This window comes from Ursus americanus, chromosome 14 (assembly GCF_024610735.1).
Source record: "Ursus americanus isolate L20-20 chromosome 14, mUrsAme1.1.p, whole genome shotgun sequence".
Taxonomy (NCBI): Eukaryota; Metazoa; Chordata; class Mammalia; order Carnivora; family Ursidae; genus Ursus; species Ursus americanus.
The window spans coordinates 2,096,009-2,120,278 of NC_142140.1; the positions used below are offsets into that span (position 1 = coordinate 2,096,009).

General features: G+C 45.3%; 1 protein-coding gene across 1 annotated transcript in view; it reads right to left on the reverse strand.

The window, feature by feature from the left end:
* Positions 1-23,960, reverse strand: part of RUVBL1 (RuvB like AAA ATPase 1) — a 40,428-nt gene extending 16,468 nt beyond the window's left edge. The window contains exons 1-7 of the mRNA XM_045812360.2: positions 23,722-23,960; positions 20,083-20,169; positions 13,447-13,579; positions 6,455-6,606; positions 3,261-3,350; positions 2,305-2,454; positions 505-568 (exon numbers count right to left, since the gene is read on the reverse strand). Of these exons, the coding sequence (XP_045668316.1) occupies positions 505-568; positions 2,305-2,454; positions 3,261-3,350; positions 6,455-6,606; positions 13,447-13,579; positions 20,083-20,169; positions 23,722-23,862 (817 nt within the window). The 5' untranslated portion in view covers positions 23,863-23,960. The remainder of the gene's footprint in view (positions 1-504; positions 569-2,304; positions 2,455-3,260; positions 3,351-6,454; positions 6,607-13,446; positions 13,580-20,082; positions 20,170-23,721) is intronic.
* Positions 23,961-24,270: the final 310 nt, after the last annotated feature.

The following is a 24,270-nucleotide window of genomic DNA, read 5'->3' on the forward strand; positions in this document are numbered from 1 at the left end:
TAAACTATAGGTCCACGAGGAAGCAACAACACTCCTGCCATCTCTGGGAAGTGCGCAGGAAGCTGAGCCAGGCAGGCTGGGAGCTGCCTTGCGGCTGCAGGACACAGAACCCAGACCGAGGCTGTGGAGCTGGCTGTGCTCGGGAGTGCTCTGGCGGGAGCTATCCTGCACAGCTGGAGTGATACCGTCCACTCTGGGACCTCGAAGGGACCAGACAGTGTGACGGCCTCCATCCTCAAGGATGAGCGCGAGGCCAGTGAAAGCGTCCGAGAGGCTGCGCCGGCACTCCGGGCCAGGCGGCCCACGTTAGCCTTCTTCACAGCTGTCTAAAGTAGCCACGGACTGCTCGGGTGAAGTCAGGCTCTGAATGACGAGAAGAAAGAACCTGTCCCAAGGCATTTCCTGAGGTCCGAGGATTCACTCAAAAAGCCTCACACAGTACACATCGGAATCCAGGGCCCTACGGTTCTGGTTCTTGCTCGCAGGTCTTGCTATTTCTCTTACCTGTGATTTCTGTCTTCTTCGGCTTCATTAACTGGCCCATCATAGAGAGGATGTCTTGTCCCCCCTGCAAAACAGAAGACTCACAGAGTCAGTGCCGCTGCAAAAGTCTCAACACCACCACCACCATCACATTGCTTCCCATTGTCAACTGGATACAGGGTCCTAGGTGCAGAGACCCCAGACACCCTCACTGGAAAGTGTGAGGAGCTTCTAAACACAGAGGAATTTTTAAAAGGTTCCCCTTGGCCTGCAAGAAGGAGCACAATTTCTTCATGGGAAGTACCAGCTCTGTGGGGCCTGCCCCAATCTCCTTTTCCAGCCATAATCCTTTTCCCATCCCACATTCCCTGACTAGCCACAAAGGACCACACCCTTCTCTCAGCACCTAGGCTCTTGTACGAGTCAATGCTTTTGCATATTCTAGTCCACCTGCCAGGAAGCACAGTCTCTTTTCCAGGAAGCTCCATTTACCAACATTCAGGTCAAACGCCCTCACGGGCCATCTGATGCCTACCCTCTGCCGAATGCTCTGGTTCCTTTGCGGACTGATGGACTGTTGAGGGAAGTGCAAGGACGTACTTACCTGTGTACCCACGTCTCCTCTCTCTAGACTCGACTACACAGTCACATTCAGCAAGTCCTGCCCTGGAGCTGCTTGACCGGGGGAATCGACCCTGCAGGAAGGTCGGCTGCTAACAGGCTCGCCCTCCCGCCAGCCCCTCCCAGTGCGGTCTGCAAGAAGAGGCGCTGTTCCGTCATCTGCCTAGCTGCTCGTGATCCCTTCTGCCAGGCCCTGGGACAGAGGCGGAGGTGCTCACTAAATGTTCAGCAAAAAACATAGCGAATGTTTCCCGAGAACCTACAACATCTGACCCTGCAGGATAGGAACTATTATACCCTCTTCACAGAGGAGGAAACTCAAAACCAGAGCACACTAAATCACAGAAAACCCAGGGACACTAAGTGACTAATGGGAGGAGCTCATTAGTGTCGGAGTGACAAAACCCCTGACTTCCAACTCTTGGCCAAACACTCTAACCAAGGTGAAGGCTCCTGGGAGGCTGGTTTGGGGACAGCTGTTCCACACACTGAGGGACCTCTTGGTCCAAAACAATTCTTCAGCAATCTCTTGGCCAAGGCTGTAAGGGGCAAAGCACCCAGGGATCAAAGCTCCGGTCAGAAAGCCTAGTCCCTGCTAGGGAAGAGGTGGACTATCATCAGATGAAGAGGAAATCAAACTGAAAGACTGCCAGCAGGGGAGAGTTGGCATTTCAAACTCACACATTTCGCAGAGACATCGTACAGTCATACTGTACCTCCCCCATTTTACTAGTCAAGGCCTAAGTACGCACCTTGTCAGCAGGAGGACAGACACAACCCTGCTCCGAGCTAAGACACTGAAGAGGCTACTAAGCAGGGGGAAAGACACAGCTTTGTCAGGCTTTCGGAAATCCTGCAAAGGGCTCCAAGAACACTCCTGCCCTCCACCATTAACACCCAGAGAATCCCAGGCGTGAGCCCGCTTGCTGGAGGGAAGCCACAGAAGAAGCTGGCTAGCTCAGGGCCAGAGGCTTGGCTGGGATAAGAAACAATACACATGAAATCATCTGTGACTAGAGCATTTGAATTGGAACAAAGGAGTCCCTCGTAACTCATGTCGATGTTAATTGCTGAACATTACAGATAGAAAAGGACCGTTTGCCCTAAGAAACAGCAGCAAGACTGACAATTCATTCCCAGAGCTTCCGTGCACACACAAAAGGGCTCGTGTGCCAGGTCACGTCCACATTGAGGCCGTACCTGCGGCCGTGCGTTGGCCACATCCAAGTCGTGCAAGGTCACGTCCTGGATGATTTCTTTCTTCTTGTGCACATCCCCTTTTGGCAAGGGGACATACTCTTCAGCTTCAAGGTCGAATTCTGTGGCGTAGGTATCACACCTGCCCTGCCTCTGCAGAAAGAAAGAAACCTGAGTGCCCGGTGAGTGTTCGCTGCCAAGTCCCCAAATGGCACAGTGCTAAGTGAGATAAAAGTCTCAGTTCCCAACTGCGAGCCTGACAGCCTACTTGACAAACTCCAAATACGCCCACACCCCCGCTGCCAAGAGAAGGAAGCTATCTGCTCATCACTGGGCTCCAAAAACCCCGTTGAAAAACACCTGATACTTTCTCCAAGAATCTTTTCCCCCCCTCTCTTTCTTTTAACTGTATGCAATTCCTGATAAAGGGCAAATCCAGTAGATTAACTGGAGACGGAGGGAGCCGTTCAGACTCTTTTGTAGGTGGGTGATTTATCGTATGATATGAAGTATTATGCTCATCCATTAAACAGTGAGGAACACTGTACAGGACACTGAAAATCAGATATAAAAAGAATGCCAACTAATGCAGCATTCCTTTCCACATGCATATATCTTGGGTAGAAAATACCAAAGAGATAAAAGGAAGATTAAACGCACTGCACACTTCAATTTGAAAATGACTACAGTTGTTCTGCTTTCTCACCCGGTACTCCCCCTCTAAACAGGCTTTAGTATTTTCCGAACAGACTGTCTGTTTTAATCATGAGAAGGTTAAAGAATGAAGATAAAGGGAAAGCAAACTTTATTCAACATAAAGGGGCAACTGCTGACCTTCCCCCAGCACCCCACCAGACGCCAGCCCCTCCCTGCATCCCATATCCCCTGAAGAAAGCACCCCCCAGCACCCCCACCTCTTGTCACCTAGGCCTGCTTGTGCGAACCAGGCATAAAGTTACCTTCACGGCCCCGCTGTTGGCTTCAATGTAGATCACATCTCCAGCCTCTACTCGCTCTTTCTGCAAACTTTCAAAAATGCTGGGGTCCAGCTTAAAAAAAAAAACAAACCCAAAAACATTTGACTCAGGGAACTGTAATACATATTGTATCTATTTCCGACATGTTGTAAGGTACCTTTCCACAAGAGACTTGAGGTAGATAATGACTGTATGGAGAAAGCATATCTGTGTGGGGTGGGGGTATGTATGCGCGTCTGCGGATGTGTCTGTGTGCATGGATGTATGAGACAACTGGCTTTGGGAACGTGTGTCCTAGAGACAGCTCGAGAGTGAGTACACCCAAGGGGAACGCAAGGGGAGACCTATTACCCTCCTTCCTCTTACTCCTGAGGTCGCAAACTGGCAAATATGGCTCTCACTGCTTTTAGGTGAGGTCCACGCTGTCCGTGGGACCACAGGCCCTAAGACACCCTTTTGTGATTGCTCTCCCTGCTTCAATTCTTCTCCTCCTCGCCTCGGGTGGGGGTAGAACTTCCTGCATGTGAAACACCCACTGGAACCTGCTTGCTCTTCACGGCTGGCACTTGGTGGTCCTATGATTTTGGACAAGGCTCTCTGACCCTCAGTTTCCTCATCTGTACAACAGCACCCAGGTGTAAATATCCAGAGGGAAACACAAACCAAGCGTTTTGATTCAAATCTGTGCCTGCTCCCTGGAGCCTGCCTGCTTGTATCTCCAGGAAAGAAGAGGAGCACATTTTTGACCACTGCTTCTCTCCTGATCGTCCAAATTCATGCTACCCTTAACGTTCAATACTCTAGGACAGCATCTTTTGTCAGGAATCAGGATTTAAACCTGTTTCTCTCTGTTAAACTTCAAGGAGAGCTGTTTTTCTCAAACTTTATATTTTATAATGTGAAAAACACTTGGGCTTTGTCTCAAACAAAACTAAAGAGTAAAAACTCAGGGCTCAGTGAAAGAAGCCAGACACAAAAGAACACATGCTGTATGATTCCATTTACATGAAATGTTCAGAAAAGGCAAATATATACAAACAGAAAATGGATTAGTGGTTGCCAGGGGGTGTGTGGGTGGGAATGGGCACTATTGTCAATGGGCAGGAGGTTTCTTTTGGGGTGATGAAAATGTTCTAAAATTGGATGGTGGTGCGACCTATACCATTCTGTAAACAGATAAAAATTCCTTGAGTTGTATGGTTAAAGTGGTGAATTTTATTTAAAATTACATCTCAATAAAGCTGTTAGAGACAGTAACCACAGGAACACACCCGGGGTTCTGCGTCACTGGCAGGGTGGGGCCTGGCAGCCTCCTCCAGCAGAACAGTGCTTGGTAAACCCCTGACGCAGGGCCTGGCATGAGGGAGGCACACGATAACGATGGCAGGTATGGTAATTCTCCTCCTTCACAGTTCAATACCTACACCAAGTATCTGAGCTCTGTTTGTCCAAATACCTTGTACATATGCTCAAAGCAGCTAGAAGTACTCATTTGGGAAGAAAAAAAATTCGTTTTCTCTTTTATGTTATTTTCTTGAAGAAACTGCAAAGCAGCCTAGTGGAGAACTGAAATGCAAACTGCGCGCCTTACTTCAGCTCTCCTACACTGGGGAGTACTCCTTTTTTTTCTTGCCTCAAGCATTTTAATATCGGTTAATTTCCCAAATGAATTGACTGAAGATGTAATTACTGGAAAAGCGGCAGATCCTACCAAGAAATCTAATTAATACAGAATGGGAGAGATGAGGGGGAGGTTTAAAAGAGATATTTGCAGAGGCAAGCTCCTGAGATGGAAAACCTGTTAGGAAAAAGAAAAATGACCCTCTGAAGAAGTGACATTTTTATGATCTCCATAAAGCAGTGACCAAGAAACCACCTTACAGAATCACAGAACCATAAAATCACGAAGACTGAAGATGGAGAAATTATATGGTTGATCTACCACAGGTCACAGATGGGCAAACGGAGGCCCAGAGAACTCAACTTACTCCCAAAGGTCACACAGAAAGTTGGAGGGTAGATAGCATAACGGCTGGGACTCAGAGAGTCTGCTCTGCCACTTAACCAGCTGTGCGCGCCTAGGATAACTGCTTAACCTCCTGATGAAGGCTCAGTTCCTTCATCTGTAACGTGAGGGAAATTACACACATGGGCACCCATACATGTAGAAAGCTATACATGACAGCAGATGAGATATTTGTTGAAGCACTTAGCCTGGGCCTGGCACATCCAGTAAATAAGAACTATGATGCTATTATAATTATTAAGATATTGTTTATTATAAATAATAAGGCAAAGCCTACAATCCCAATTGCCGCGTTTCTCTAAATGAAGGCTCTCACAGTAACAGCTACCACATCTTAGATAACCAGGAGCTATCCCCCAAAGCTGCAACTTTTATATCCTTCTAAGAACTCTACAGGATAGGCAATCATTATCCCCATTTAATAGATAAAGAAACTACTGCTCAGAGATTAAGTCACTTGCCAAAAGCCGTGCTGTCAGCAGCAGAGCCTGGTCTCCCTTTCAGACTTTGCCGGACTCCAAACCACATTCTTCCCCCGGGCACCCCTGCTACCAGCATCCCCAAGGCTGACAGGACAAGTGTCTGAGGAGGGTAATGGAAGGCCTCCCACACTGCCACCACTATGGCTTCTCCACAAAGCCCTAGCCTGAGCAGTCAAGCACTGAAGCCACTACAGGTTTCTAGGCCCCGACGCATAAAAGGAACGGCAGTCAGGATTCTGTGTCTGGCCCCTCGGGATGTCCATCCATCACCTGTTATACAGCTCTTACCAGATTACTCAATGTGAGCATGGACAATGGTGTCTGAAACATTAATCTGTAGGTTCCGAGACAGGCCCAGAACCTTCGACACATGGTCACAATACAGGATACAGGATGGCAAAAGGTAGACACGACTAACCACACAGCTCACGTTTTAATTTCCTAGGAGTCAATGAGAAAAGAGCTATCTTGTATTGGGTCTTCTTGTGTACTCGCCCTATTCTAGGTACTGTTTAATACACATAACATCCCCAACAGCCCTGTGACGTAGCATCACCCACAGTGTACAGAGAAAAGTGGGACACAGAGAGGTTATACCACTTGCCCAAGGCCACACAGTGCTGAGAGATTCTGAAGCAAGACAAAAGAGTCCACACATGGGTACTCACTTTCAACTGTTTGGTTCCTTTGGCCGTTTTAAGTCCTATGATCACATGGCTAATGGTTTTGCCGTACCCTCCCATGGGGTTCTCTGTCTCACATGGAGTCAGCTCTGTGACCTCGCCTTCATAAACCTCCTTGGTCTCCTTTATCCGCAGCCCTGGAAGAGATGGCAGGTGAGCCCTGGTGAGAAGCAGAATTTTCTCTCACATATTCATACTCTCTCTCTTACTCCTTAATAGCCTTTTTTTTTTTTAAGATTTTATTTATTTGTTCGACAGAGACAGAGACAGCCAGCGAGACAGGGAACACAAGCAGGGGGAGTGGGAGAGGAAGAAGCAGGCTCATAGCAGAGGAGACTGATGTGGGGCTCGATCCCATAACGCCGGGATCACGCCCGGAGCCGAAGGCAGATGCTTAACCGCTGTTAACCGATGTGCCACCCAGGCGCCCCCTCCTTAATAGCCTTTTTAATCACAAAACTTCCATGTCACCAAGACTGACAAGTCAACCTTACTAATGCACATTCAAGGGTATCACTCTGAGTAGAAAAGTACTATAAACATAAAAGTAACCTGGAGGAGCTATTCAGAATGCAGAAAAGCAATTTTATTTCAACTTTGCAAAGGGACTTTCTAGGTTCAAATCTAGAAGTAAATAGGCTATCATTCTCAAAATCGTCTCTGACATCTGCTACACCTCCAGGGTATGAAATTTAGCATTAGCCTCGAATGCCTCTGAGCCCAAACCATCTACTCTACCAGAGCAGCAACTACATATGCCTTCGTATCCTGCATTTTTGACTCTCGAAAAAAAATTTAAAGCCAATGGAATAACTCCCCACATCCCTGTGACACTGTCAGGCCTAAGCTAGATATAATTAGAGGTCCACGCCAACAGCGAGTGATACTTGACCTGCCAGGTGTCCTGGGCCTCTGGCTGACCCTCAGTGCACACCCAAAGAAGGAAGACCAGTTGTCATTCAGTATTTGCAATGGGTTGTCTTACAAGTTTTCCAAGGCCACAATTTCCAAAGCAACCCCCCAATAACGCACAATCTTCAGATTAGAGTATTATCAGTGAAGGCAAATGTCTCTCTTTGTTCTAAACATCAACCACATTAGCTGCTCAATAAATGTTTGTTGTCAGACAAACTAAGAACTGTGGGCAAATTAATTTTTAGAACATGATCTCAGTGCCTTTTTATGAAATGTTTTTGCTGCCTAAAGTACTTCCCTCCTTTTTGGCTTCACCAACTCCCCAGTTCAAATACTTACTCCTTCTAGAAAAGCTTGCCTGACACACCTTCTTCGTTACCCTCCAGGTGACTCCCATGGCAACACTCACACATGGGATTGCTGGGACTCGGGCAACCTGACCCTACCTCTGCTAGACTACCAACAGCCACACACGTAAGTGGATGAATGGAGGAAGTTACTTGAGGGTGTGAGGGGGTGTCATCAGGCAGACCAATCAGTACCCAAGCAACACGTCTACAGACACTTCTGCACATTCTCTGTAACGACCGAGATCTCTAAGGAGGTTGCCACGTGATGCAACAGCCCAGGTCTGCCATAACACCCTAACCCTAAAACCCAGGTCTAGTCTGGATCAAACCTTTCTGCCTCCAAAGTCAACACAAGCACGTCCCTGCTCACTGGTGCAGGGGGACAGGGAGGAGTGACTGGAGGGGGCATAAGGAGCTTCTGGAGTGCTTTTTTTTAGGAGCTTCTGGAGTTCTAATGTGTCTCTTGATCTCAGTGCTGGTTACATGAGTGTGTTGACTTTATGAAAACTCAAAGAGCTAAATACCTATGATTGTGGGGTTTTTTCCTATGTATATGTGTGTGTGTGTACACACATGTTACACATATGTTCATAGCCATACATATATATTATGCTTTAATAACATGTTAAAATTAGAAAAAGAAAATTGCGTTTGTCTAATAAAGCAATGATAATTACTAGTAAGTAAAGATTCTCTTACAACGAGAAAACAAATGCATACCACTGAACACTGCTTCTCTGAAAACACATGCGTACACACAAGTTCTCCCCAATTCCCAAAGTCTAGGTCAAGGGACACAAATGTTTTTCTCCAAAACCACAGATGTATCACAGGTAAGTTAACAGCCAATAAATCGGTTTTCCTGGGATTCTACACCAACAAGAAAACCATTTTCAGTCACTGTACCTGCCATCAATCCAGAGGCAAGGAGGGAAACATCCTTGGGTCAAACTAGTTGACGATGCATTTAAAAGGAGTCCCTACATTTAGGGAAAGCTGCAGGCCACACCAGGAGGAACACACTATAAACCTCTAACCGTGGCAGCCTCTTCACCTGCATAAGCAGCCTTCCCGCCCAGTCTAGAGAGGGCATGCGTGTCACTGCCTCATTCGATCCTGCCCTGGAATCGTGAGGATGAGAGGAGGGATCAGCACATCCCAACCTAGCCCTGTGAAACAGCCAGAGTGAGTACACCTTATGTCCTTTTACAGATTTTACAGAGGGGAGGTCAGCTCCAAGAGGTGGAGCCAAGGGTCCTTTCTCCCTTCGTGGTAGACCCCAGACGAGGGTCCAAGTCTTCTGGTTCTGACACCAGCTCCTTCCCACCATGCCACACCACACCACAGGGCCCCAGCTGGCTGATAGCCTTTCCAACAACATTTGGCCCTGTCCTTTCCCCTTCAGGTAACATGTGCCCACTGACCTCAGCAGTCCTTTTCTGCCAGCCCTTGGGTGTGAGCCTAGCCTCCATCTAACTTACGTTTTGCCCAAAGGAAAAAACAGAAATGTAAGGGAAACTCATAGGTTAAAAAGATGTAAGACACATATCAACCAAGCTATCATGCAGACCCTTATTTGTATCCTGATTCAAATAATAATTCAAAAAAATTTCGAAAAAGAAAAAAACACATTACAACATGAGACAAATGGAAATTTGAACACTAACTAGATATTTGATGACATCAAGGAATATACTGTTCATTTTTTCTAGGCATGACAGTGGTACAGTGCGGTTTTAAGTCCTTATTTTGCAGAGATACATACTGAAATATTTATGGATGAAAAAGTAGGTCTGCAATTAACTTCAAAGGATCTGGGAGGGGAATGATGGGGACTATAGATCAATCAAGATTAACTACGAGTTGAAGCCTGGTGATAGGTCCATGGGGGAAGGTCATCACTTGACTCCTTTTTGTACATTTGAAACTTTCCAAACTAAAAGTTAAAAAAAAAAAAAAAGGAAAAAAGCAATGAAATACTGTTCTACAACCTCTAGGATCACTACAATTAAAAGCTGACCATATCAGGAGTTGGTGAGGATGCAGCAGAGCAGGAAGGTTTGCACTGCGAATAAGGGTGTAAATTGGTACAAATACTTTAGAAACAACATGGTACCGTCTTCTAAAGTTGGACACATGGATACCCTACATTCCTGTAATTCAGCTCCGAGGTATCTACCCGCTAGGTATGCGCGTGCTACATGCAACAACACCGATGAACCTCATCAACATAACTTTGTGGAAAAGTAGCCAAACACAGAAGAATATATACTTCTACACTGCCCGACTGCATATACGAGGTTCAGAAACAGGCCTAACTACTATAATGTTAGAAGCAAGACAGTCATTCATTCGGAGAAAGAAGGAAGGATGGAGATTGGGGGTGGACACAAAGGGTACTTTGGGGTATTGGCAATACTCTTTTGACTGGGTGCTGACTGCAAGGGTTTTCAGTTTATGATAATTCACTGAGCCATACACTTATGTTCCATGCACTTTTTTGTTCTGTGCACACAACATGACCAAGTCACTTTAAAAAGAACACTTTAAGTAAATAATACTAGTGAGACCTGGCAAAGGAGGAACACTGATGGCTTACGTTTAGAAAAGAATATTCTAATCCTCAGCTGGAGTCTACATCATGGTTCTCTCACCCTTTAGCATCACGACAGGCCTCTGTAATCTTCAGGCCCTGGCTGGACTCAGACCATTTGCCTCGGAATCTCAGAGGTTGGACTGCCATCGTCATTTGTTTAAAGCTCCCCCAGGGATTCCAACATGCAGCCACAGCTGAGAAGCACTCATTTAAGGAGTGAAGAACTCCGTCCTACTCACAATGTAGAGCCGTCAACTACCTCTGATGACAGGTAGCCCAGATAGGGTTTGGGTGTCCTCACCATCAAGCCACCTCTGTTCTGATATGGAAACTGCCCAGTGGCACAAAGAAACACTGCCAATGGTGTCAGACACTCTCGATTACTTCCCACTTTTAAATGTGGTCATTATCTTATCATTGGTTCGGTTGCCTTCTTTCCCCAGAAACCCAACCAGGACAAAGACACTCTGACATTAAAGTTAAGAAGAAGTTCTACTCTACCTTCATTCAATCTGATAGCCTACAAATGGAAGTTTTGGAATGGCCCCAAAAGAGAGGCTGTGTTTCATTTTTGCCTTTCCAAATTCTTAGTTCCTAAACATCAAAACAAAAATTTTCCAAACCTACATGAATGTATCAGAAGACTGTGACATACTTGGAAAATTCTGTACTTTTAAAATGAACTTTTTTTTTAATCAAAACTTTTATATCCCACAGAGATAAATTCCTTCCAGTGGAATGCTCCCTCTATTTCCTGTTAATGACCATGACATGAAATTCCTTGAGTGGGGAAGAAAGGCATTCCCGTCTCTCACTAGTCCCCGTATTTGTTTAGAAGTCGCTGTGCGCTGACAAGCAGGCAGGGGATGTGGCTGACGGACAATGAAAGCGGCTGTTAGCCGGGGAAGGGGCCGAGCTGGCGCTGTCTCTGGCAACGGCAACACAAATGACACAGGTTTCATCTGCTGGCTCAGGTTTCTAAATCCCTGACAGGGACCTTCATCACGTCAAGGAAACAGCACAGACTCCTTGCTTTTTATTTCTGGTCAGCTTACCGCTTCCTCCCCACCCCTCTGCCAACTTCACAGGAATTCAAAGGCAGAGGAAGATGGGCAGGGTTCCTTTTTGAAGACAGTCAATGGCCTGCCTTTTCATTCTGTGGCAGGATCAAGAAATTCTCTTTACCTCACTGCCATCAAAAGAACTGCACTGCCCTCTCGCCTCAAAAATGGCAAATCCCGAAGCAGATGCCTAGGAAATTTACCTTTATTTTTTCCAATTTTAAAGCATTAAAGTTACTTTTATGCGACCTAAACACATGCACTTATGTAAAAGTCAGTTTTGTCAGATTTGATCAATCGGAAAAATATTTTTTAGTGAATAAAAATACATTTGAGATGTACTCATATATTTGAGCCAGTTGTAATATTTTACAGTTCATCTCATTAATTAGCGAGTTAAATAAAATCTTTGGCACATGTTCATTAAGTTTTTAAAAAGGACGCAGAAAGATTTTAAAGCCGGAAGAGGGTCTTGTGAGCCATGTCCACTGCTATTCCAGATACGATGCGAAAGTCCAAAGATAGCAAGACATGGAAGAACACCGGCTGACCCTCACAAACATACACACTGCTAAAAAAGCAACACCAGAATAGGTTCCATTCAGATAAAGTGTAAAGGGCAAGACTCAGCCACACGGCTGTACCGGCTCCGATGAGCACAGAAGCCTCGGCCACACCGCTCTAGTGCCCTGCAGGTCCATGTGGGAGGGGTGAGGGGCTGTGGCCAGCCAGGGCACACGACAGCTGCGGGGCCTGCTCTGTACCTCGAGCTGAGCACTGATGGAATATTTACCTCGTATTAACTGTTCAACTACAGGCGTGCTGCACCTACTTTCCTATATGTATATCTCAGTTTCAGACAGCCACCAGGGGTGCCTGGGTGGCTCAGCCATTAAGCGTCTGCCTTCGGCTCAGGTCATGATCTCAGGGTCCTGGGACTGAGCCCTGAGTCGGGCTCCCTGCTCAGCGGGGAGTCTGCTACTCCCTCTACCCACCCCCCCACTCATGCTCTTTCTCTCTCTCTCTCACCCTATCTCTTAAATAAATAAAACATAAAAAAAAAAAAAAAAAAAAGAATGTTTACCTTGTTTTGACGACCAAAGGGCCTGGAAAACTGTACAGGCACTCTGACAAGTGTTTATAACCCATGACTCAGCAACTGTATCCCAGAGATAGACTTCCACATGTGCAGGCACACACCAAGTAGCTTTTAATATCTTAAAAGGCATAAGCTATTTCTACATGTAGATGTGAAGGAAGCTGGGATTTTCCCAGACTTAGAGCAACAAAAACGGGGCAAGGAGGCTGGCCCAGACATCCCGGCTGACAAGAGGTAAATATTTGAAAACGGCCATTTTCTTTTCACACCAGATCTTCAGAGAATCGGCTCCGGAATCAGACCGATATAGGTTCAGACTGTAGCCCTGCTACTTACTAGCTGGGTTACTATAGGCAAATCATGTAACTTCCTGAGACTCTGTTTCATCAGATGCAAAATGAAGTCAGAGAACTTTCTCTTAGAGGAACAAAAGGCTATAATCAATGCTGGGGGGACCTGGCATACAACTAGTGCTTGATATGGTAGCTCCCAGCCCCCTAAGAGTGGCACCATAAGCCTCAAATCTCTGCCCGTCCTCACATAGTTTCCTCACTCTCTGATAGGCCACAATTCTGGCTCGATATCCAGGACCAGGGGCATTCCAGCATCACGACACACAAAGCTTTTGGCTTAAGTCCAAGCCTTTTCAGTGGACAGTCATCTCTAAAAGCATAATAAGGCTGCCAGGAAAATCTGACTTGTTTTTTAAAAAATCACTTCACAGCCACATTTATTTTGTCAGGTGAGAAACCCCAGCCCCATAGCCAGGGCCCACACTTGCCAACTGCTAAAGTGTTTCAGTTAGAAAAGTTGGGTTCTTGTTTGGCTTGCAAAGACAACACCAATGGTGCCAAAAGAAAAATGGTAGTACAACAACTATAAGTCATAAAGGCATTTGCACAACAAAGCGGCTTCAGGGCACTGGGCAACAGTCTTGCCACAGACGTGATACTCACCAATGGCCCTGCGGAAGTTCTCCATCAGCACCTCCGTCTTCTTGATCTCTGTGGAGTAAACTTCGCTCCCCACCATTGGGCAGAAAGGGACCTTACTACCCAGCTCCTGAGCAATAGCCAGAGCTAGAGCTGTCTACAGAAAAAATGGAAATGCACTTGTTTTACATTCTTGAAAATACAGTAATTCAGAAATACATGCTATTAAAAAAACATGAACCAGGAATAACTGAAAATCTAGTCCTTTTAGTTGTAACATCATCTGGCATGTTTCACACAATAAATGCTGAATGACTTTTGTGGACAGGCGATTTATAACCCAATGGCATCTTTAATCATCCTGTAATTACAAGAGCTATCACTCACTGACACTTACCGGCACAGGCCCAGCTCTAAGTGCTTCACGTGACCCTCCACTCACCTTACAAAGTAGACACTAAACTCTCCCCACTTTACAAATGAGGAAACAGAGGCATGGAAGAGATTAAATAACACGTCCTGGGAACCATTATCTAGAAAATGGCAGAGTGGGAACTTTAAGTCTAGCAGCAGGTTCCAGAGATCGTGTTCTCATTGTAATCAATAGTCTTCTAAAACGCTTCCCTCAGTATCAAAACAGGGCCCTGACCTCATGCCTCGGAACACTACTCCAGGGTGGTTTTTACAGGCACAGGAGGACACCAACCTCCAGCCAATCAGAAAACCACTAATCAGAGAATGAATCACATGACATTCGCTTTGTATTTTTTTTTTTTTTAAAGATTTTATTTATTTATGTGACAGAGAGACAGCCAGCGAGAGAGGGAACACAGCAGGGGGAGTGGGAGAGGAAGAAGCAGGCTCATAGCGGAAGAGCCTGATGTGGGACTCGATCCCGGATCACCAGGATCACGCCCTGAGCCGAAGGCAGACGCTTTAACGACTGCGCTACCCAGGCGCCCCTCGCTTTGTATTAAGTGGCCCGAACACAGAGAATGACACAGGAGCTAGGTTCTGAAGCTATGAGCTGGTCTGGTCCGAAGTTATACTTGAACATGCCCTTGTAAACTACAAACTGATTTTTAGTAACATGGCTGCAGCTGGCAGATGCTAAACACAAGCAGATTTAATAGCTGCATGGTCACGTATCAAGTATGAAAATCCAATGCACTAGAGCTGGTACAGGACAGGAAAATGTCATGGCGTCTGAATGCCTGTTTTCATCTTTGTTCAACTCTGAAACAAGAGCCTGAGTAAGGTCAGTTCCCAAGGTGCACAGACTAAGCAAGAAAGCAAGCCTTCATTGAACAACAAAGTACATCTCTAAACAGTATTTTAAAACTGGCCCAGAAAAGGTTCCTCTTAGAAGGAACCTTTTCAGTGCCATTTTGGTGATAGTTTTAAGATGGTAGAATGTGTTAGAGAATCAGCATGTAGCATAGCACAAAAAGCACTGGCAGGGGGCGCCTCGGTGGCTTAGTGAGTTGAACGGCTGCCTTTGGCTCAGGTCCTTGTCCTGGGGTCCTGGGATTGAGCCCAGAGAGCCCTGAGTCGAGCCTGGAGAGCCCTGAGTCGGGCTCCCGGCTTGGCAGGGAGCCTGCTTCTTTCTTCCTCTGCCCCTTTCCTCCCCCTGCTCAGGAGTGCCCTCTCTCTCTCTCAAATAAACGAAATTAAAAAAAAAAAAAAAAAAAAAGCACTGGCAGGCAGGGCAAAAACTGGGTTGTAGTCCTGGCTCTGCAACTAATTTTCACGGTGACCCTGGGCACATGGCAAATCTCTGGTGCTGGATTTCCCCACCTACCAAATCAAAGTCCTAGCTTAAATCACAAGTCACAAACTAATTGCCCACAGCCCGGTTCTGTTTCTCCCTGCTGAGTCTCACATGTGTTTTTAAACTCAATTTGTTGCCCATTTTTTAATGTTGGGAAATTTCACATTTTAAAAATCCAGGTATTTAGCTTCTTTTGAGAAGGTCTGGCCACAATGGGTCCTCACTACCACGCAGTGGTGCCCGGTGTGGACCTCTAGAGCAGTTGCCAGCTTCGGTGAGGGCATGTCACTCTGGCCACCCTGAGCCCTCGTGCTTGCACCCATGCACTTCCCTCATCCCCATGGCCTGAGTTTGTGACCTTGGGGCTAATAACTCTAAAACTGTTATTCTCTGGTACTCCAAAAGCAAAGGGAAAATCTCTGGAGCATGACAGGGTACAATGTGAGGAACAGTCTCTAGTACCACACCCACCTTCTACCCAAACCCACCACCTTCTCACCCAGGTATCTCCACAGGCCCTGACTCCACACCTTCAGCTGTGAACCTCAAAGACAGAGACTATATCTGGTTCAATGGCATCCCCCCCACCTCTACCTAATACAGGAGAGATGATCATATCCTTCCACTAAAGTATGATAACTGCTTGGTTAAGAAATGCTTCAGGTGTGTCCAGATTCTTCCATTTACTGGTTCCCAGAAGGCAGGTATACAATACAGCTATTACATTCACATCTGTGCTAGACGGTGCTAGATCATTTGTATGAGGTCTCACTGAATCCTCCCAACTAGCCTGTGAACCTGATGATCTAGTATCTGATATTGTATTTGATATTTGGTATTGTATTTGACAGATTAAGAAACTGAAACACACACGTTACTAACTCACCGTAGGTCAGTTACCAAGCAGCAAAGCCAAGATGCAAACCCCGATCCCCAAAACATTATTTCTTTGTGAGTACCCCCTATGTAAGTGGCAAGTGGCACACAAAAAAGAGGTTGTTGCCAAAAGAAGACTGAAACCTATTTTCAATCTCATCTGAACGTCTCCTTTCTCTAGAGCCTAAATATAAAGCCCCATTATTAATAGTGTGAGGTCCTCAAGAGTGGACTGTCCGTATGAGCCATGGATTTGCATCTCTAAAATATGCACCGTATTTCTGCCTGCCACTTAGTTACGCTGCCTAAGCCCTGGATCTCATCAGCACACTGTGAAGCAGGAGAGTTACTGCATGCCTTCATACACATGGAAAGGGACTATACTGCTGAGATCTTCTATTTCCTAGGAGGAAAATGATACAATATTACAAAAGGAATGAAGGGGGCGCCTGGGTGACTCAGTCAGTTAAGCCTCTGACTCTTGATTTTGGCTCAGGTCATGATCTCAGGGTCATGAGATCGAGCCCCCAGTCTACTTGACCCTCTCCCATTGCTCCTCCCCACTGCTTGCTCTAATACATGCGCTCTCGCTCTTTCTCAAATAAACAAATAAATAAATAAATAAAAGGAATGAAGAATTTATGCTGCCAGGAATATGACACACTAGAAAGAGCCATGGAAAATGCTTTCTGTTACAAAACACCCAGAAATAAAGGAATAATAATGAAAAATCTAGAGTAGTAAACTACCGTCGCCTTGAAAGTTCAGAAGGTTTTCACAGCAGAAACCTCAGCAAGATACAGTGGTAAAGGGGAAACCCCTGAATAAAAAGGAGCCCTGAAGGGCCATGCATGAGTAGAAAAGGTGAGCCATAACAAAAAATACCCTGACGTACAAGGTAGAAACTTACCCGTCCTGCCATGGCTCTGGGTGAGGAGAAAAGTCTCCTCAGCATGTTCTCAAACAACTTTAGGATTAGTCTTTGTGCTGATGACCAGAAAACCCATGCCACAAATTTCATAGCAAGTGCCCTGGGTAGGGCAGTCAGGTCCCTCACAAGCACTCTCAGAAGAAGCCTCGCAAAGTTGATCAGCCCAACATAAGTTCACAAGCAGACAGAGAATACAGAAAAAATGAAGACACTGAGTCATGAACAAGGAACAAGAGGCATCAAAAATAGCCAGTTTCAGATTTTTAAAAAAGCCAGATTTTGAAGGAAAAAAAACCTGAACTTAAGAAGGGGATGGTCCTTCTTTACCAAAAACAAAACCAAAAACAAGCTAATACATGTGGAATGACAGATTTAGAAAATCTCTGTTTGCAACCACCAATGTGGTAACTAATACAGCAATAACCATCATCAGAACGCTACACCCTTACAGTGAAAGGATATTCGCAACATCTCAGTGTGTCACTTCCGATTACTAATTAGTTACAAAGGGAACCAGGACCTTCACAGCAGAACTTGGCCTCCGGCCCACCTGTCCTGTCAGCCTCCTGCTGGGATGCAAAGGGCTACAACATCACCAGTGCAGGGTTCCACCAGTGTTTAACATTTCCTACTGAAGAAACAATCAGACAATCGTTGTCAGCCTGCTGTAGGACCTTCTTACAAAAAAACTGTCCTGGACTCTTCAAAAATGTCAAGGTCAAAAAAGACAACAAACCCAAAAAAGGTGGGGGGGGGGGGGCGGTTAACTGTTTAGATAAAAAGAGACAAAGGCACAACAATGAATGCAGTGTATGATCTTTGATTGTGTTCTGAATTTAAAAATATAAAAAATGAAACAACCCCAAACTGGAATGACTTGGAGAAATTTTAATATACACTAGACATCAGCTAATGATGTTAGCAACATTAAATTTTCTTGGGCAGACACTGGTACTTTGGTGTCATAAGAAAGAGTATGTCCTTGCACTGACTTTCAAATGGTTCAGAAATAGAGAAAATGCCAATGTCACAAAATATTTACAAATTACTTATTTACGTGTGGGGCATAGAGAGGATCATCATACCATTCTTCCAACTCTTTTTCAGGTTCAGAATTTTTCGAAACGAAAAGAAGAAAAATATTCAATGGGTTGGATTAAACAGCAGCTTAGTTATAGCCTACAAAACAATTAGACTGGAACAGAGGTCTAAAGAAATTACTCAGAATGCAGCAGAGCCAAAAAGAGAGAAAATATGAAAAAGAGACTGAAAGACAAATAAGACAAAATAAGAACCGCTGGCCCAGGGTTTCCCAGTGTTGGCACTACTGGTATTTCGTGCTGGATAATTCCTTCTTGTAAGGACCACCCTGTGCACTGTGGCATGTTTAGCAGCACCTGTGCCCTCCACCTACGAGAGGACAGTTGCAGTTCCCACTCAACCAAATTCTGACAACCAAGAATGTCTCTAGACCTGGCCAGTGTCACTTGGGGGGCAAAACTGCCCAGGCTGAGAACCTCTGCAATCAAACATTATCTGACTAGGGTTCCAGAAGAGCATAAAGAGAATAAGGAAATGCAACATCTGAAGAGGTAAAATTGTAATGATACATATCGCAGTGAAGCGGTATCAAGAGATACTTATCATAGTGAAATACCAAAACCAAAAACATCTCAAACATCCAGAAAGACAAAATCCTCAAAACTAGACTTTTCAAAAAGCAAAAACAGAAGCCAACAGGTAGCAAGCACCAAGAGAAATAGTACCAAGAGAAAATAGCTATCAACAGAATTATATATCCAACATAATGATCTTTCAAAACAAGGGCAACATAATAAATACAAACCTGAGCTGGCAAACTTCTAGAAGCAACTTCTAAATCATGTACTTTAGGAAGAAGAAAAATGGAAGAAGAAGGAAGTTCTAAGCTATAAGAAGGAACAGTAAGCAAATAAATGGTAAATACACTGGACCACCTGATGTTCCCTGCAGAGAGATAGTCAAAGCTCACATTTACACGGCACTTTAAAGGTTCTTCACGAATACAGCACTTCTTCCTCTGTTGTAAGACACCAGCTTACATGATTTCATGAAATCAATTACATGATTTCAAAACGATAATTCAAGTCATTATCTTACAACTGACCGGTGTAACAACTGTCTGAAATGAGGCACATGTTACTTCAGAAAAGGTGAAGGTACCTCCCCCGGAGCCCCACAGCAAGTCAACACCAGAGCTGGAATCTAAAGCTTATTTCTTTACAAACACAATCCCAAGCTCCTACATTCCCCTACCAAGTGGTCCTGTTGAGGTACATGCATGACTCAGACTGGGGGCTCTGGTCCATTTCATGTATCTGGCCAGTCCCCCCACAGATCCCAACAAGCCATATTCTCTCCTCTGCCTGGAAGGCCCTTTTCTCCCCTGCAAAGCCAAACTCTCTCCCAATTCTGCAGGGCAAATGTCAAGTCTCAACCCTTCCAGCTTTACCAGGCCTCAATACCACCTCCAGCTCAAATCCCAGCTGCATTTAAGACCAGTCAGTATCTCACAGCTTAGTGGTCAACTGAAGTATTTTGTGCTGTCATGGTTTCCTCTCTCTGCCCTGGACACTGGAAGCCCCTTAAAGATAAAAATCATCTAATTCCTTTCTTCTTTTTCCCCCATCTCTCACACAGCCAGAATAGTGCTAGGTAAAGTTAGCCTTCAAAAAAAATGGTCACTGACTGATTTTCTTTCCCCCCTCAAGTAAGATGTCATCCCCAAGATTTAATGAAGCCCTAGGCCAACAGAAATGTATTTCCAAGGCAAAGGGACTGGAAAGAGATAAAGGACAAATTCTAGACACAATGGAGGCCTCTCCGAGGACTTCATCCTCTCTTCTTTGGAGGTCAGCCAGGATAATTTGAATTTTAGGAGCATGGATTTTAGATACTCAATTGTATTATTGCACATTAGTTTTTCAAACATACGTATAACCAATTTAGCTAAACAAAGACTAGTTAAGACACGAATTTAATTTGGCTTAAACATTAAGATCATTCTCTTGGGTAGATTTAGAAAATGAAAGAAAATGAGTACCTTGCCAGTTCCAGGAGGTCCTGCCAACAAGACAGCTCTTCCAGCCATTTTCTTGCTTTTGATTAATTCTACTATCACACCACATGCCTAGACACCACAATGGAAAGAAATAATAAATCAGTATTAAAATGTTTCACATGGGGAAAAAGTCCAGTTTCTGGTCCAAACAATTCACATACTCAATTCAGCCAACACTGAGCGCCACTACACTGCAGGCACCATTCTAGGTACTGGGAGCAGTGGAGGGCGACAAAAAGAAAGCCTGTGGTCTTGGACCTTGTGGTCTAGTGGAAGGCACACACACACACACACACTGTAGAAGATCACTACTGTAAGAAAAGGGTAACGATCTGGGGAGGCCTCTCTGAGGACACTGTATTTGACATGTGAAGCTCTGGGCAAAGGGCAGGCAGTGTTGCAGACAAAGGAAACAGCAAATTCAAAATGCATATCCAAGAGACAGAAAGGCTGCAGTGACCAAAGCAAAGATAAGGAGAATGGGAAGATGAGGTTCAAGAGGCAGGCAGGGGCCAGGACTCACAACAAGATTTTAGTCCATTGTAAAGTTTGGATTTTAATCTATATGTAATGGGAATAGGCTATGCATCCAGTGATGATTTCTTTTTAAAAGACCTAGATGGCACTGTGTGGAGAATGGTTGGTAGGGGTATAAATGGGAGCAATGATTTCTACCCTGGGAGCCAAGGGTAGACTCCAGGGGCCCACACACCTCCTGAGATTGTGAACGAAACTGAAAACAAACTGTGTATATAGGTTCCAGGGAGGAGAGTCACTGCTTTCATCAGATTCCCAAATTATCCCATTAAGGGTTAAGAATCAAGGCATACACTACTAGTTGGCCATTAGTTAACTCCCAGAATGTCGCAAAGCAAATGCTGCACGTGAAGTTAAACCTGGGGCGCCATAAGATTAACTGAATGACTTCCAAATCCTCAAGAGTAAATTACTTGATGATTTGTTGTTATACCTTAAGTTCATACTAACTCTGAATACTATTAAGCCATTTACAGCAATGTACATACATGTACATATATATAAATATGTGTATGTATATATGCAAATTCCATAAACAGGTTACTGATTTTATGTATTTTAGAATATTTAACTATAAATTGGGTTGAGAGTCACACTTACTGAACACATATCCCAGGACTACAAGATTTCTTACATTGACTTAGGGCAGGCCATAGGTCTTTTCTCTGGGTGGTGACAAGGTCTTGTGAACCCATCTTATCTCCTCTACACCACTACTTCCTATGGACTGTGGAGAAGTACCCTGGTCCCACACTTAAGACAGCCACTCCAAAAATGTGGGTTCAAAGAATACATGTGGATGGGCTATATTCCATTTTTGACTTAGTTGGAAAAGCACAGTTCCCTGAAGAGAGCCCAGATGCTATTCTTCAGTGTTGCATTTCTAAGAAGAAAATAGAGCTACCCACTATGGTCTTTTCCTAGAGCCTTGTAATATCATAATCCTCAGCACTCCCTGGGAAGAAATTTTCCAAACCGTGGATATGTACTCTGACACACCAGGACCTCTTCCATTTACTCTGTCTCAGTTTAAGCTCTCAATTCTCTCCAGTGAGATATGTTCAGTGAACTCTAAAATTTAAAAAGAACTGGAAGGGCCTTTAAAAGATCATCTAGTCTAACTCTCCTTTTTCAGATGAGATACTAAGCACCAAGGAGACTGCTGATGTGACCAGAGTCGTGCAAGGACCTGGAAGCTGCAGCAGGATACCTATTAATTCAATAAATAAATAAATACTGAGCCCTGATAATAAGTAAGGTTTGGTGTATATAATCATATTTAATCATCTCTACTGTCAGGAAGCTCATATTCATAAGGAGGCATAAAGCATCAGAGTTTAGAGCGTGGATACTGGAAGGCACCTGGGTGGCTCAGTCAGTCAAGCATCTGCCATTGGCTCAAGTCATGATTCCGGGGTCTTGGGACAGAGCCCATGTCGGGCTCCCTGCTTAGGAGGGTGTCTGCTTCTCCCTCTCCCTCTGCCACTCCCCCCACTCGTGATTTTTCTTTCATATAAATAAATAAAATCTTAAGAAAAAAAGAGCATGGATTCTGGAATCAGACAGCTTGGGTTTAAATACTGTCTCTACCACTACCCTCTGAGTGACCTTGGACCTACCTACCTAACCTGTGTACATCAAATCTCCTCTGAAAACAGTTCATAATAGTGGCACACACACTAAAGGGCTTAAGGCTAAAGTGTACTACTGTCTGCAACTTACTCTGAAATGCAAAAGTGGATTCATGGATGGATACATGAACAGATGTAGGTTAAACCAATACAGTAAAATGTTCATTGTAGAATTTAGGCACATAGGTATTCACTATACAAGTCTTTTAACTTTTTTGTTAACATCTGAAAAGAGGCCGAGTAAAGTAGGTAACAATTATTAGGATGTAGGCAAAAACAAGACAGTGGAGATAACACTGCCTGGCACACAGCAAGCACTCAGCCAGTGTTAGCTATTTTCAATAACAGGTCCTCAGTAAGCAGAAGCTAGATAAAGAGAAATTTCAAAGTCCCCCTGACCCTGTCAATATTTCCATTTTTGGAAAGATGATGCTCAAAATAGAAACCGGAGGCTTTTCTTTGGCCCTTTCTTCTAGCACAATCCGGCTAGGAGGCAAGAGTCTTAACCTGGTATTAAGTGCAGGTGTCTATAGCTACCAAACCACGGCAAGGCCAAGGGGCATGGATCTGACCTTAGAGCACAGCAGGCTGAAAAGTGGCTGTAATATCACAGAGAGAGCACTGATTTGAGAGTCCGAAATACATGTGGGTACAAATCCCAGCACCACCATTACTAAACTGAGTGGCAAATGGATAGGCGAAGTGACCTCAAGTGGGAACCCTCACTTTTTTCATCTGCAAAAAATAATACAAAGAGCTTGAATAGTTTCGCGATTATAGTGTAGGTGAAATGACTTGGCATCACTAACCCCTTAAGAAAAGTGGATTTGATTGGAGTGGTCAAAAAGGATGCTGGAGCGTGGCTGAAGCAGACTGCTCCTCTCCCTAATTCCCATTTTCCTCCTTCAGCCCCCAAGCCTTGGGAACCAAAGTGAGTTAGTTCCAAAGTGAGTTTTCTAAGGTTGATCACTTCCCTACTTTAAAACCCCCATGGCCTCCCACTGCGTTCACAGAAATCCAAATTCCTTATCACGTCCGACAAAGCCCTGCAGGAACTGACCTCCACCAAAATGTAGTAATTATTTTATTTACTGGTAAAACGTTTATCGTCTCTCAACACACTAAAATGTAAGCTCCATGAGAGCAGGGACCTTAATTAACTTCTTCCCAGCTTATCCCTGCGTCACGAGGAGAGCAAGGCACAGCGGAGGGGACTCAATCGTGATCTGATGTCAATGAGGTGAAGGAAGCAGTCAACCACCCGCGTGGGGTCAGCATCTGCTCTCCTGGGACTGCCCCTTTCCCAGTCCCAGGGCGGACCTCCCTCGCCGCCCCCGCCCCCCGTAGCCCATTCTCACTGCCCTACGGAAACCTCGGCGGGACATCCAAGCGCACACCCACCCTGAGCCCCCCACTTCAGCGGCCTCTCAACTCCCGGGCCCGCCCGCCACACCTCTCGCGCGTTCTCCTGGCCCACGAGCCCCGAGGCCGCCTGCTTGGCCAGGCCGCTCTCGTCCAGCCCCAGCCCCTTCACGTGGCTGTGGGAGGCGATGCGCTGCGTCTTCGTGGTGCTCTTCACCTCCTCAATCTTCATCTTGCAGACGCCGGGAACCGAAACCAGCGTGGAAAACGGAGAGCTAGGACCACACGCCCAACACCCGGGTTACCATGCGGCTGTTACTAGGGCGGTTAGTCAAGGCCCGCCTTACTCGGCGTTCCATTGGCGAGGACGGGAACGCCTCCGCTCTCCATTGGCTCTTGGCTGCGCCCATCGAGGCTGCCGGTAGGGCTCCGCCCACCCACTTCCGACTGTGTTGCTGGGTTGGCTTCCCCCGCAGCCGGCACTTCCTGCTCTGGTCCTAGGGTGAGAATGGGAAGGAATCTCGTCCCGACTTTGGTCTGGGGCACTAAAGTGGGGTCCTGGAGTCCGGTTCCTAATCGTGCCATCCTATCATCGCATTTGAACGTCATACCCTTCTGCGGAGCTCAAGTTATTACATCT